At 48.9% G+C, this 16334-nt stretch overlaps 1 protein-coding gene across 1 annotated transcript in view; it reads left to right on the forward strand.

Moving 5' to 3' along the window:
- Positions 1-16334, forward strand: part of AMDHD2 (amidohydrolase domain containing 2) — a 339455-nt gene that overhangs the window by 65461 nt on the left and 257660 nt on the right. The window contains exon 4 of the mRNA XM_069210515.1: positions 1029-1168. Coding sequence (XP_069066616.1) covers positions 1029-1168 — 140 coding nt within the window. The remainder of the gene's footprint in view (positions 1-1028; positions 1169-16334) is intronic.

A 16334-nucleotide genomic window follows, 5' to 3' on the forward strand; every position in this document is an offset into this window, starting at 1 on the left:
TGTATAGACATTTATTGCAAGATGTTTTTAAAATTAATGTGTTTCTAAAGTTAAGTGTTATCGGACACCTTATTTGCTTCCTTCAGTGAATGTGTACATAAATACTTTCCCATTTATTTAATTTATTTCTGCATGTTAGTCCTCTTTCAATAAACAGTATCCCAGTCCTGCTGTTCACCAGGTGGCCGCATTGAAAGTCAGTAGGGCCGCAAGGGGCCTCTTGGCCATACTTTGGGTATCACTGCCCTAAGTGAACTAGAGTATGACTCTTTTTATTACTGAAAATAAGAAGTTTAGTAAGAGAATACATTAATTATGATAGGTTCCTGCGTGAGAGGTTATACAGGCTTTCTTGGTTAAGTGCATGGAATAAAACGGATTCTCAATGATTGTTACATGTGGGTTGAAAAGGGAAGTTTACTAAAGTCTTTTTGGTTCTGAAGAATATTGTGTGTGTGTTTTCAGGTCCTTGACTCAAGTGACAATCTTGTAGTTAGTACTGACAGCCAAATTCACACAGACAACTCACAGAACAAAGAGTTTATGTATCAGTACATTTGGAGGACTATTAAGAATTCATTGGTCAGTCGATACTTTGAGCTGGTGGGGGTCACCAGCACTCATTTCTGTTGACCAGCACTAATTTTTCCACATCAGATAACTGAGTGGAAGAGAGGGAAAAACCCACAATACAGAAGGATTAAGGAAGAGAAAGAAAAGAAAATAACAAAGGGAAAAGGTAGGAACCTGCAAAAGTGTGATAAAGGGGAAAAGGGTGTCTGGTGGTGGATAAAAGAGGCAGATTTAAGACTTTGCCGCCTTGGTACTTGGTGCACCAGCATTTAATTGCTGGTGCACCAACAATGGGCTTCTGAGAAGAGCTTTGGGAATTGGCACTCATCATTTTACAAGTTATCAGTTCCATTTGTAAACATATAAATAAACCTTCTTCAGTATCAAATGCTAGAATGTCAGTGATCTCTAATACACTTGTTTCCTGAATCCGTTTATCCCTTGTTCAATTTCAGGGGGATATGGGGTGGACTTCTCCCAAGTCAGTGAAGATGTCAGATCAGGGATCTCGATAGTTGCCCAAAAGGTACTATCACATGGTGTGACCTCCTTCTGCCCGACCATTGTGACCTCACCACCCTCAGTCTACCATAAGGTGAGTGTATGCGGTAAAAGCTGTCCACTTTTATTTTCCATTACACACTTTAATAGAACAAGTGTTTGCCAGTTAGTGGCACATTGGTGCTATTGTTCTGGGTCATTTCCTTTGTCAGTAGAGCCAATTGTCAGTTTAGTATCACAGTATCTGTGCTTAGAGGCCCTGCATGATCTGAGATGGTCCCTTTTGACTAGAAAATATAGCAGACGTTTGTTCCACAGTAATGCTTCCTTAACCAAGAATTTACGCCTCCCATTCAGGAGGGCACTGCTGCTGTTACTGCAGTTGCTAAAAAGTGTAGGATACGTTTGGGCAATTTGTGTCTCTGAATTTTGAATTGTGCCATTTTTTATTTGTGAAGCACCAGAATCGTAAGCAAGTAAACATGTCTCTTAGTTACTCAGCATCCTCTGCCAATAAAGGATTATCTGTGTCAGGAAACAAAAAGTATAAGTAGGTTAAATAAAAAACTTGAGATAGATTGCAGAGTTTAAATCAAAGAAAAACAGGTAGGATAGAGAAGACAGTCAGGTGGACAGGAGTCGAAATAGAAGGCTGCTATGAGAGCTCAGGGATGGGAACAAGGGGAAACTTTTATAGAGGACAACTTAAAGTGAAGAAGTACCAAAGTGAGACATTAGAAAAAGTCATTTGATTGTTAAAGCTGATGGAAAAGGAGAAGATGGAGCTACTCAGGTTTCACCCCTCTTGGACTTCCCCAGCCTCTGCACACAGACTGACCCACTCATAAAGCCTTTAGGTGAGAGAAAACCCAACACCTCCACCAACCAATGCACCCGTCTCCTTCAACGCAATCTGAGATGGTTTACCGGTACCAATGACATCCCCAGACTCCCCTAAGCTGGAGTACACCCTAGGTACCCCATTGCTGGACTCCCCGACGACATCTGCAGCCTCAGCACACAGGACTCCCTAACCGCCAGTGCTTCCAGACGAAGATGAATAACACCTAAGAACACCCTGTGTCCGCTGCCCATGGGCCTTGGAGAAAAGGACCAAAGTTGCACCTACGTCCCTGAACACCCCAAGTCTACTACCTACCTCTTTGTTGTCCCTGACTGGCTTCATAGCCAGAGCCTGCAGCCTGTCTTCAAGAGGTCCAACTCCCCTAGAGAACCATTGGGCACCAGACGCCTTACTGCACCTGGCCGCCACAGTGCTGCCCGGTGTGACCTGCCTGCTGGTGTGGTGCTGATCAGTGCCCAGTGCTTACCTTCACTCCCTGAGCTCGACCTCGTAAGTTGTTGTTAATCCTGTGTTTGCTGTACATTGTTTTCCTCCATAGGATAACATTGAAGAAACTCTGAGAATTGCACTAAGTGTTGATTTCTGAAACTTCAAAATATTTATGTTTAAAAGTCTACTTGCCTCATTACAGAGTTCTTGGGTTTGAAACATATATAAAAAGAATTGTTATGTTTCTAATTTGGTCCCTCATTTATTCTTTGAGTGTGTGTCTCACAGGGGCGGCTCCTTTGCTATGGCGAAGGAGCGTCGCCTCACTAGTTTTCTATTGTTTTATTTTTCTGCTCCTGGCATAGGAGTGCAGGGCGGGGCTGGGCTGTGGGAGGTAGTAGGGGGTAAGAAGTGAGAGTGCACTAAGTGGGCATGAGTGTTTGGCCGGCTGTCTGAGGCCGACGAAACACACATGCGCACTTAGATTTCTCCAGCCTGGCTGCATACACAGCCGAGCTGGAGAAACTACACAGACCCCAGGCTTGTGTCTGAGCGGCAATGACTGCCACTCAGACCAAGCCTGCCACTGCTTACATGCTATGTATAGCATGTAAGCAGCACCAGGATTGCTAGGGGGCCTGTGATGGTGTCCCAGCAGTAAATGCTGGGACACCAGGAGAGGATGGAGGCGGCAGTGACGTCGGAAAGAGGTAAGTGAATTTTTTTTTTTATTCCCTCCCAAACCCCTACTTCCCTGCACCCTTCACCTCCACTCGAGATTTGCAGCGGCCGCCGCTGGTGTCTCATTTATTCCTTCTGTGAGTACAACAAATTCTTAGCACTACACTCTAATAAGCCTAACTGCTCTCCCACACTACCACAAAATAGAGCATTAGACCTATCTCCTTTTGCCTCTGCAAACAAAATGGGGACCCACTGGACTCTCTACATGGTGTACTTCTTTTTAGTGCACCATATAGAGACCAGGCTTCCTACAATGTATATCAAATATGCACAGTGACTTGCATTTAGAAGGCTATTTCTCGCAAGTCAGTCAACGTCTTGGATAAGAAGTATGCTGGACTTGTCCATTTCTGCAGGGTTATCCCCAAACTTTTTGCCTTCATCCTCCTGTTTTCTGAACACGTTTTTATTGGGTTTTATGTCCTTTGCACACTTTACCACTGCTAATCCATGCTAAAGTGCGTGTGCTCTCGCCCTAAAACATGGTAGAATTAGCTTATACCCAGTTAGCATGTTTAATTTAAGTGTAAGCCCCTAGTAAAGTGGTACTACATGTAGCTAGAGAATGTAAATTAAATCCTGCCTGGGTGAGAAGGACTGCACCTGCAACTCTGAACCGAAGACCCCAGAGTGACAGGGGTCTTCGCTTCAGAGCCTCAAGGACACAACATGCTTCGAAAAACCTTGAGCCAAACACCTGAACTGTCCCATCTGTGAGCCCTGCTTTCCCAGTCATGGACCCTTGGGAGTGGCCAGAAGGTGTTCAGCCAAGCCCAGCAGTCGTCCTAATCGGAAACTGCTGCAAAGCCCTGCAAAGACTTACGGCACAGCTGCCAGCTCATATGAACAGATGCAAAGCGACACTCAGCATCCTCCCAGCTACGCGGCACAGCTCCCCAGAACCGATGCAAACCCTTTCTGCACAGCTTCATCAGAACCAATGCAGCATGATGTGAAGACTCGCAAAGTAGCGCTGCACTGACTGCACACCAGAGTTTAAGGATCTGTATTCAGCAGACCTAAGTGGGTCCCTGTAGCCGGCGAGTCTTCCATGCGCATGCAGCCTGAACTTGTGACTTAGGCCCTCATTATGAACATGGCGGTATGGACCGCCATGCCAGCGGTGGCAGTATTTGCCGCCAACGGCATGGCGGTTCAGACCGCCATATAATGAACGTGGCTGAACCACCACGGTTGAAACGCCGCCACCGCCAGGCTTCTGCCACCAAGTAGCCTGGCGGTGGCAGCGTTTCTGATCCGACTGGGCAGCACTGCAAGCAGCGCTGCCCGCCGAATAATGAGTCGGATTCCACCAGCCTTTCCCTGGCGGTGCTGGCGGAATGAGTAACTCGGGGGCCCCTGCACTGCCCATGCACTTGGCATGGGCTGAGCAGGGGCCCCCATTCACAGCCCTGTCGCGCATTTCACTGCCTGATTTACGGGCAGTGAAATGCACCCGCTGCACTGCTACATTGCCACCGGCTCCATTTGGAGCTGGCGTCAATGTTCAGGCCCTGCATCCAGCTGGGCCGGCTGGCGGAAACACTGTTTCCACCTGCGGGCCCAGATGGATGTTCATTATGTGGCCACCGGGGGGTTCTGCGCGGTGGCGGTCCTCTGTTGACCGTCAGCACCGATCTTGGCGGGTTTCCCCGCTTAGATCATAATGACCCCCATAGTCCCAGCTCGGGGTGACCAGATAGCCACAGTTGGTGCTTTGTGCTTTTTGGCACTGTTTTCACCAAAATCTTTAAAATTGCATATCTCCAGGTCTACTAAATGGATTATTGTTGTTTTGGTCTTGTTTCATTTGGTAAAAATAACTTTATTTTCTTAACTTGCAGTAGAATCCCTTTTGTGTGGTACTTTCACATTATTACTGTGTGAAGTGTTGCATAAATACTTAACACTTTGTCTCAAAGTCAAGCCTGAATGCTTTGTGCCAAGCTGCCAGCGGGATGAGCACTGGTTTATTTACGGTTGGCTTGTGCCTCACTCTGACAAGGATTGTGGTTACTGCTTGGCCTGTGCTCACAGCTCAGTCAACCAAGAACCAATTTCTTACATTGGCGATCAGCATTGAGGTTTAGGACTTGTTTGTTTTCAGTGTAGTGCAGTGATTTTGTGTAGACTACAATCCCAAATCTGAGACCATTTGGAGCTTACATTCCAAACATGGATGCCTGCATTGTGGCCCAAAGAATGTTAACGTCCAGCCAAGAGCAACACTAGCAAGGTAGAGCGCAACAGAAGGAGACGATGATGAAGTGGACATGCGAGAAGAAGAACTTGTTTTCAGTCCTCATAGGCATTAGTCTAATGAGGGGGGTGATGTACCTCCTGAGTTGGCGCTCCCTGCCAGAGTAGAGTGTATTTCAAAAGCTTTTCTCAAGGGCAGCTGGCAGACGACAGTAAGGCAGAAAGGGAGTTCAGGATAGAGATGCCAAAATCAGAATAGAGGAGAAAAAAATGGCCGTGGAGGGAGAATAAAAGAAGGCTGAGACTGAGAGGGGCCTAGCCAGGAACAACTTGCCATAGAGGAGAGTAAACTGATATGGCTCAAGAACCGAGTCTTAAGGGGATGGACATCAACATCAGACTGGAAGGGTCTAGCAGTGATGGTGGCAGGGTACCTACAGTGTCATCTAGAGAAAAGAGGGTCCACATTCCCAAAAGTCTGGTGTCTGACTCTGCTGTGGGGGACAGCATCCACAAGTGGTTTGAAGCTTATGAGGTGGCTTTCGATATGCATAGGATACCTGATGGGGGGTGGGGGCTAGCCTCTGAAAGCATATTCATAGTGAGGGAAGGGACACCCTATTAGCCCTAGGTAAGGTGGGGGGGGAACACAATGAGGTATCCCCCTATGAAGGGCGCCCTTGTCAGGAAGTATAGTCTCACCCCTGAGAAGTACAGTCAGAAGTTTAGGGACAGCTGTAAGCTGGACCAGGAGTCTTGGGTGGATTATGTGGACTCCTTTTACAAGGCACCTGTGAGTGACCTCAAGAAGGATGATTCAGGTTCCCACCAGCAGAGTGAGGGGGAGGTTAAAAGTGACCCAGACAAGTCCCAGAATAAGGGTGGGGAAGGGTTCCCATACCCCTTCTGATAAACACAAAGAAGGTTCTGGTATGTTGTGGCTGATGCGTCCTACATGCAACCCTGCTGCTTGGATTTTCAGTTCGGACACAAGCAGGGGGACTCTGTCATAAGAATCCACCCACTGTTGGGACCTTTCCAGGGGTGGCCAATATGTCCTAAGAGGGTTGTAGCCTGCAGGGGCAGGTCATAGACCATGCTATGAGCTTCCTTCTCTGGGAGATAGACTCAGATGGTGAGCTGGTGAACCTTGAAGGTAGAAGTTGTCACTTCCACCAGGTGAAAGTGAATGAGATTGCTGTCACTGTTCTGAGGGACACTGGGGCTTCCCAGACCTTGATAGTGGAAAGGCTAGTTCCTCTAGAGCAGCATACCGGCCAGGTGTATAGGGCATCTCAGGCCCATGAGCAGGACTTTTTCCCCTCTGTGGCCCTGTTATCCCCACAGTGGTGTGGGGAGGTGACCCAGAGGAGGGGCATAGTTAGTCCCCATATTCCCATAGATCTCATTTTGGAGAATTGGTTACCCCCGGTGTCAGATCGGCTGGGAAGAAATGACCACCCAGCACGCCGTGACAGTTTTCCTTAGGTTGGGGTCAGAAGTCTGATCCAAGGGTTGGAATAGGGGATATTACATTGGCCATGGTGATACTGTCTGCCTACTGGGAGGCCTCTGTGAGCAAGTTAAGGTTATGTAGGTCACAGATGGGGTGCACAGATGAGGAGAATGGTTCCCTATGGGTCAGTCCATTGGCTCAGAAGAGTAAAGACAGAAGGGTCCAACCGAGTTCAGAGAGGCGTTGTACCGACATGTGCGCCTGCATGAGAGGGACTTTGGCCATTTTCTATTGCCTAAGCAGGTAAGCCCACGAAGGTATTGATTAGTATACCTTGGCTTTTGGTTGGAGGGAGGGTTGTGTTGGACTTGGCCCTTTCTTCAGGGTCACCCCCAAAACTTTGACCTTCAAACTCCTGTTTTCTGAAGAAATTTTTGTTGGCTTTTAGGACTCTTGCTATTCAATACTAAAGTGCTTGTGCACTCTCCTTTAAATATGGTGGTATTGGCTTATACCCAATAAGCATATTTAATTTACATATAAGTCTATAGTAAAGTGATACTACACGTATTTAGGGCCTGTAAATTAAATGCTACTAGTGGGTCTACAGCTGTCGTAGCTACACTGTTCCTCAGGGCTTGTATGATAAATTCAGAGGTCCACTTCCCGGCACCACTAAGTCTGTATGCTTTGCAACCACAGATCATTGGAGTGGCCAGGTGAGGGAAAGAGTGTTGGGGTGGGAACAGCAGGGAAGGAGATCTAAAAATAAATAATGACAAGGTATGATTCTCTATTAAGACTAGTTCTCCCTTTAATATTCTACATACAATGCGCCTTTCCTCTTTTATTACCTGCGTGACTGCGTGGCAACCTTCTATTGGGTGGTTTGGATTATGTAGAGTGAACCCATAGAATCATAAGAGGCAGTTTTGTATTGTTTTTTCCTCGTTCTAACCACAGTTGGTAAACATATTTGTGATAATGCACAGAGATACTGCAAATACTCCCACATACCATAATCAACTTGTAGTAGATTTTGTCTGAAGCAATCTGTAAGTAGATATCGTAGTATAATCATCATACTATAATCCTGGTGGAACGCTTCCTTTTGCCGAATGTCACACAGACACAACAAAGTACAGTATAAGCTTAGAACGTGATGGAGAAGTGTCCCTTTGTCTATAACCTGCTGTTATTATATACACAATGTCACCAGCTTGGGTCCTGCCTCGCAAGGGACTTCACCCTGATTAAGGATTCATTGTTTGGCACAGACACGCTGCTTGCTTTCCCCCGAGATCAGTCCGATCTCGTCAAGAAGCTCCGGGACTGCCCTGAAGCAAAAGCTCCGATCGGAAGCATCGTGGGGTAGGATTCACCGCCGCAGTTTCGGGAGAAATGCAGGAGACTGCCCATATCCCAGGCCTGTCGAAGAAGAGCAGCTGCTCAGCCCAGTTACTGCTTCCTGGAACACAGGAGTAGAATAACAAGAGTGCGGTGTTTGGCGGGGCTGCCTTTATAGTAGTGCCCCTCCAAACATGGCCGCCGCTCCAGGAATGCTTATACATGAAGTCCCAATCGTATTTGCTGCACCATCGGGCCGCTCCTGGAATAAAACTAGATGCATATGAGTGCTGGCATATTAAACACAAATGTTGTGCCACAACATAGTGCCTTTTTGGTGTATGGAACTGAAAATGGGGTCCTGCAGACATATGGTGCTTGATAGCATATAAGAGGTACATGTTCACTAGATTTTACACAGATATAGTTTGACAACAGTAGGCACAGGGGGCTAGGTGAATACACTGTACCAGACACATCTTTTCATACCCCCAGAATGTTTTTTACCACAGAGTCTGCACCCCCCAGGACAAACACGAGGGTCAATAGGTGCCTCTTGGGAGGCTGTATGGACTGTGGACTGTGGGCTTGGAGATGTCAGCCAGCGCCACAACAGCAGCACTGATTGTGTCACCCACTTAAGTATTCCTTTAAACATGTCTCTGGTCTGCCATTGCAGCCTGTGTGTGCAGTTTTAAAACTGCTATGTCAACCTGGCAAAATAAACCATTTGCCAGTCCCAGTCATATAAGTCACCTCTAGTGTAGGTCCTGGACAGCCCAGAGGGCAGGGTGCAGTGTATTTAAAGTAGGACTTTTACGATTTACATGTCCTGGCACTGAAAACCTCTTACATTTGTTTTTCACTACTGCAAAATCTATCTCTCCCATAGACCAACATTGGAGTTACCTTATTACATTTAGTAAACTGTAATTTCCAAATGGGAACAGGTAACCAGCTCATGTTTGTATCTTAAGAATTGTAATGAAAAATCCTAACCTATGATGAAGTTGGATTTTAAATTACAATTTTGAAAATGCCACTTTTAGAAAGTTGCCATTTTCCTGCCTTAGCCATGTAGTGCCTGTGGCAAACTGGCACCTTGGTGCAGTAGCCCCCATACACCCTTTGCCTGGTTTCTGAATGCAACTTGGACTGGGACTGGAGTGCACAGGGATCCCGCTAACCAGGCTCCCAGTGCCAGTGTTCTTTCCCTAAAACATTGTAAAGGTAATTGGATATATATTTTTAGCTACCACTATAAGTCCCTACTAAAAGGTACTTAGGTACCCAGGGCATGGGGTACTAAGGGTAGGCTCCTGAGGGCAGCAACACTGATTGTGCCACCCTCTACGGCCATGCATCCAGATGCACCCAGCCCTGCCATTGCAGGCTGGGTGTCCTGGTGCAAACTTAAAACACAGACTCGACTTGGCACACTACCTGTGTGCCCTATCCACCATACACTGCATTTACTATGGGTGAGACACCCCTCTAGCAGGCCTAACAGCCCTAAGGCAGGGTGCTCCATATTAAATGTGAGGGCATAGCTGCATGAGCAATATGCCTCCACTGTGTCCCTGCCAAACCTGGGACACAGTGAGTAAAAAGAGCAGTCATTTTAATATATGTGCTGCACACTGGTCAACACAAGTTTCCCAGCTACATAATGGCTACTCTGAACCCTCTGTTGTTTGGTATCAAACAATTCAAAATGATACATCCAAACTGGTACCAATACTGGATTTGTTATAAAATGTACCCAGGGATCACCTTAGAGGTGTGCCCCCTGCAAGAGCTAACTAACCTGCCATGGTTGCTGACTGGTTCCAGCCAGCCTGCCACCTGCATGCAGCCAATATACAAACCTTGGCAGAGAGCCCTGTCTCTGGTTTGTAAAACAATGCCCTTTCTGGGTGGAGGAGCTAATACCCCCTCCCTCAGGAATGTGCACTGCCCTGGCAGTGAGCTTCAAAGTTCTGCCGCCCTTGAAACTCGACCCCCAAGCTTGCTGCTGGCATCCCCCTTTGCAAACCCCCACCTTTGGCGGGAGCAAAGGGGGGAAACCTAACAAAGGGTAGGGGGAGTGACGTCACCTGGCATACACCACCCCTTAAGGTGTTGCCTGTGAGGTGTACCCTCTTTGTCATTTTCCTCCATCTTGCATGGAGAGAAAATAGCCAGTGAGGTTTAGGGAAGTGACCCTTCCCACAGGAAGTGGTCACTATTGTGGGTGTAGCCACCTAAAGGCAAGTGTCCCATTGGACATTTACCAGGTTCCCCCTAAATCACCCACTAAATTCAGTATTTAGTGGGCACCCCAGACCAAGATTTTAGATTCAAAAGGAAGAAGAAAAGATAGCACCAAGAAGAACCAAGGCCTGAGAATTGTGGACCTGCTTCACAAGAAAAGGTGCCAAACCCTTCCTGCTGCACCTAGGACCCGACAATCACTGCTGCAGAGAAGCTGAACACTGGACTGTACTCAAGAAACCCAGAGGACCTCCAGGCTTCAACAGTCACCCAAGTGCTCCCTTCTGCGTGGAGGTACCACTCTGCAAACCAACAAAGACCAACAAGCCAGTGAGAGTCACTTCACTGACCGGCTGAAATCTCTCGAACCGGAAGTTGCAGCCGGACTCGACTACCACCAGGGCAAACCCTGCGAGTATGCCAAATTTGGTGGCACTGCGCCCTCCAGTAGCCGAGTTGTGCCAATACCCCGGGTACTGGTCATTGGATGTTGGACACCAAGAAATCCAGCTCCCCCAGGGCTGAAAAAGGACCAGGAGGAAACCCCAGTCGAGGTACTTCAGGAACACCCCGGACCTCCTGTCAGAGTGCCCACGTTGTCATGTAAGCCGCCCTCCAAGAGACTCACCTCCAGCTCCAAGGGACTCCATTACGCACAGCTCCTGGATCAACTGCTCGCCCTGCACCCAGCCGCCCAGTGCCCTGCAACAAGGAACCAGCTGTGCCCATAGGGTCCCACACCCCTTGCGACCTCGACACCCCAATGAGATACTAAAGCACCACCTTTAAATCAGCAAGAACCACCCTTTTCCAAGTGGTCCCCCTAAGTGGCCCTGTACCTGCTCCAAGAGACTTTCCAACGCTGCTCCCGCTAGAACCAGAAGCCGCCTGAGCCTCTCCAGCTGGCACAGTGTGCCCACTGACGGCCTCGACCAACCTGCAAAAGCAGAACCTGGTAACATAACTGTGATTTTATATGAATTTTTAAAAGTGACTGCCTATTGATTCCTATGGTGCGTGATTACGCACAGAAAGAATACATTTAATAAAACTTCAAAAATTCACCTCTTAAAAAGTACTTAACCAAATTTGATAATGTTGGTCTTAAAAATTATATAAAAATCTGAAATATGTTTATAAATTGGTCTCTAGTTATTCCTTTGAGTGGGTGAGTCGCATTATTGCTACTGTGATTACAGCCAATGCTTTGCACTTCTCCAAGATTAACCTAACTGCTCGACCAATGTACCTAAAAAATTAGAGCATCAGCTGATCTAGTTTTTGCCTCTGGAAATCAACGTATGGTTGCCTGGACCCACTACACATTGTGCCTAGTTTTGTATACCACATAGAGGGCCAGCCTCCTACAGTGCCTGCAGCTTGTCTCTGGGTCATGTGACTGGTTGTAGGCGACAGTTGAACTTTGTGTGTTCTTGTTAGACAACCACATACAATAGAAATCTTAGGTGTGCCTGGATGTGCCTTCACAGGCAGGAAGGGAGGGCGGACCTGGGGACAGCCCTACTTGCACTTGAATAGGCACACAAAGCTCTGCACAACCTCTGTTATTAGTCTGAATCCAGGACAGGGATGGCAGGGTGCCCGCTAACATCTGATAAAGACAGCTAATTGAAGATTCCTTACCATAGAGTTTCCCCTACGTGTCAGTCTGGATCTGGATATTTTTCTTGAGCAGTACCCGTGCGTGCAGTTAGGTGGTGCTGATCAGCTGAGCGTCTGTCATCTGCATCGTCTGCGCCGAATATGATATCAAGGGTCCTATATATGTGGCCAGCACTGATCTGAAGAAAGAGCTACCCCTCAGTCACTTTGTGACTGATCGTTTTTTACTTCTTGTTGAAGACTTTTGAGTCTCTATACTCGTGGTGCTTTGAAGATGTCTTCACCTAAGACCGGATTGAAGCCCTGTTATCCGTGGATGTCCATGACGAATCCACACCTCAGGTGTCTGGAGCGTGACTATGACCTGAAGTCGTGATCCGAGTCCCGGGCCATGAATCCGTAAGCTTTGAGTGAGTGTTCACTAAAGCTCCTGGCAGCCCGGTGCTGGGCTCTGTGTAGGACCTGATCTTGTTAGAGAGTAAAGTCCCGGAATTGGTCGCAGAGCCACTCCTTATTGTCGTTCCACTCCAAGTCCTCGGGACAATTGGGTAAGTCGAGGCACAGGAAGAAGTCAAAGGACAAATGTTCTACAACTTCACCCCACCGCTGGCCGACAAGACAAGGGAAAGGGAGCATTTTCACTCTAGACCTCCGTCCTCAGAGCCTATGTCCGGGTTGGCTCCATGCCTCCCCGAGTATGGAGTCACCTCTGCCCAGCTCAGTGATTTTTATGAAGCCATGCACCGCATTTTGCACCCAGCGAGGTCGGACGGGGCCCCATCGGGTTCTGTGCTGTTGGCTTCAACCTCGGCTCTAGGGTGCACCCATGAATTCATTCCTGTATCCGAACTGGCGTAGATCGTACCACCTCGACCTTCCTCAATGCCAGTTCTGACGTCTACACTCCTGTGCCTTCAGGTGGTGTGGACCCCATCCTCACTGCTGTCTCCGACACAGAGACAGATTGATTCCGAGTTCGACATGGGCCTTGCCCCCTATGTCTGATCATGACACCTATTCTTATCGGTTGTGGTACGATGAAGAAAGGGAGGGGTCGCTGGACTTTTTAGAATACCAGCTCCAAGATCCTTTGGACTGGCATCTGGACCTGGGTGAAGCATATGGTCTGGCTGTTTCCCCAGACACTGGCATGCTTTCTCCCCCTACCATGGCTGCGGAAGAGGGAGCTTCCTACTCCATAGTGGTGTGAAGAGCAGCTGAGGTTCTAGGCCTTGAGCTGCCCTCAGTTGCAGTCAGGACTAATCACTTGACAGAGGTGCTTCAACCTGGGGCTTTATCCTCTGAGCCCCAATGTATTGAGCTTTAATAAAACCCTTACCGATGTCCTGCTGGGAACCTAGTCCAAACCCAGCACAGGGGTCCTGTGAACAGGACTATTGCCCGCCATCATCAACCTGCTCCAACTGAAGCAAAGTGGCCGACTAGACGCTTCTGTCAGCGCTCCCTCCGGCATCTAATTTATCTTGCCCTTATCCTACATAAACCTGGGAGAATTGACTCATGAGCTCTGTGGCATTGATCTCTGGACTTGCGGGGCTACCCCGGGACCCCTTTGACCCCAGATCGGAGCTGCTTTCTGCGCAAGCCGTGAGGTCTCTGGCCATCATTACCCGACCGCCATCTTCCCGTGAACAGACCGAGTGGGGCCTATACCTGCGAGAGGCGTGCCTGCTGATCAAGCAATGGAGAGAGGCCTCGCGGGAGAGCAGCAGGGTGCAGACTGGGGCAAGTGAGACACATTGGCTGTGTTTGCCGAGTTCTCTGAGATGAGAGAGGCAGAGGCCACAGACTCGCTCCGGGAGGAAAGCGACACCTGAGGGGGCCGCGTCCTCCCCGACATTCTCGCCTGCCCCGACTAGAACCGCGGAGGACAGAGGCTGTGGTAAGATGACCAGCGGTCTGCTGTGAGAGGTAACAGTGCCCCGGGGCACCCCGGCCAGGGAGCCATCTGGACCTAAACAACAGTCCCTTGAGTGTCAGACACCCCCGATAGCAGTGTAAAAACAGCGAAGAAACATAGAGGGGCCCCCTGGAGTGCAGGGGCCCGGTGGACGCTGTATTCCCTCCCCCCCCCCCCCATACCAGAGGAGGCTGTAACTGTTGAGAATTCAGCTTCCGGGACCCAAAATCAGAGGGGAGGATCAATCTGGTCCTTTGTGGTGTGGTGTGTGACCGTGGAGATCCCCACCCACGCGGGAAGCAGGGGCCCTGATGATGCTGTACTGGAATTGGACCCCCTGGCATCCTGCAGCCTCCCTGTGGTGAAGACAAAGTGACGGCCTGGTAAGTTCACCGGGGGCTTTGGCATGTGCCTGAGGTGAGAGGGGACCAACAGTGCCCAGGCCCAAGAAGAGAGATCGGTGGGTCTGGCATCTTGACAACTGAGGGGCCGGGTGGCCCAGTTGGCTGGGCGGTCCCATAACCTGCCCCACCAGATTGCAGGTGTGCGGGGAGTGATGGTTGACTGGCCCGGTCATGGGGATGCCCTCTGCGACTGGGCACAGGTGACCTACTCCCGGGATCCTGTGGACTGCTTCTGAAGATCCAGAGGGGCCTGGTGAATAATAGCAAGACAACACAGGCAAACGCGCCTACAGAGCCAATCCCTCTCAGTTGCTGAACCCCGCCGCCGGATGACCTTTTAAGATGGAGCAGAATACACACCATTGGACTTGAGATTGGGTATTGGCCCCGTAGGGACTTTCTGGGGCTGAGGGGCCACTGCAGAGACTTGAGCCTGATAGTCTGTGGGAACGACGCACTGTGATAGCTGATCCAGCCGTTTCCCCATTACAGCACATACAGGGAGACTCTTCAGAACCCCTTCCCCCCGGACTGGGAGCCTCGGCTCCTTGGGTCGCAGTGATAAACGTTCCATTATGATGAAGGAACGGATCGCCAAACCACCCCAGACAAATAAAATATCAAATTACATGCAGCCACCCTCTGCGGAGCACCAGAGACATGGTGGAAGCCAGCGACCCGATGCAGAGACACAACCAGAGGAGAGCCCCTCTCTGGTGGAATCCATGGCTGCAATTACCCATCCTGTAAAGAGCTGGCACATAAGATTGACTCTGTTTCTATTAATGTCAACTTGCTGAGGGCTGACCTGCGTAAACTGACGGAATGAGTGACAACCAACGAACAAGATGTAAACACCCTGCAGTGGGAGGTCGGTGCCCTAAGAGACACACTGATCCACCTGCAGAAGTAGACAGCACATCTGGATGATCATGTGGAGGACTCAGAGGGACGGTCCCACCGGAACATTATGCGTTTCTCGAGATTCTCGAAGCGGGCAGAGGGGGATTCTGCTGAATTATTCCTGGAAGACTGGATAACAACAACACTTCTTCCCAAAAGACTGTCAAAGTTTTTTGCAATGGAGAGGGCACATAGAGCACTTATTCTGCCCCTGCGACCTGAAGCGCTTCTTTAGGTGATTATCGCCTGTTTGTTCAACTACCGTGATAGTAACACAATTCTCCAGAACACCTATATAAGAGGCCCCCTGTTGTTCGATGGTCATTCCATATTTATCTACCCTGAATACACCAAAAGGGTACAGGAACAGAGGAAAACCTTTATATCCATTAAGTCTAGATTACGTGCCCTCAACCTCAAATGCAGTTTGATGTTTCCAGCGAAACTGAGGGCCCAATACAAGGGGAAGACTCTTTTATTTTTCTTCTATACAGATGATGTCAGTACTTGGCTAGACTCGAAGGGAAGCAGATACTCACCGGACCCCCGATGGGCTTGTCTAGGCCTGCCACATGGGACCAGATATCTCGCCTGAGGCGACGTCGAGTCAGATGGAGAAATGCTGACTGAGGTCAGGGATCAGAGAAAATAGTAGTGGGCCCAGATGGTACTCTACTGGCTGTGGAGGTGGGGACTCAGTGGAGATCTTCAAGGACTCGCAGGTGCCCCAGTGCCTGGCGATGAAGGCTCAGCCTAGTCTTGAATAATGGTTGATTTAGAACTCAATGTGGGACGGGGAGTGATCTATTTCCACAGGCTGAGGAATTTCCCCTCAGCCTCCCGGAGCTGTGACATGGCCAGCTTATGGGGATGATTGGTGACCCAAAGAATAATTATGTACTGTGCTATGAGTCTATTGTCTTGATTTTCCCTGTTGATACAACAGTGTATTCTAATATTTTCTCAGTTAACATACAGGTGCTGATTGAGATGCCGACCTTAGAGGATGGTGCCATAGGGGAGGGGCTTGAGTGCTTCGGCCTTGCTCCGTCCCTGATAACCTGGCCTCTTGCGAAGCACAAGTTGTAGTAGCTGTTTGAGTGGGAGTATTGTTTT

Source organism: Pleurodeles waltl, chromosome 10 (assembly GCF_031143425.1).
Source record: "Pleurodeles waltl isolate 20211129_DDA chromosome 10, aPleWal1.hap1.20221129, whole genome shotgun sequence".
In the NCBI taxonomy this organism is placed as follows: domain Eukaryota; kingdom Metazoa; phylum Chordata; class Amphibia; order Caudata; family Salamandridae; genus Pleurodeles; species Pleurodeles waltl.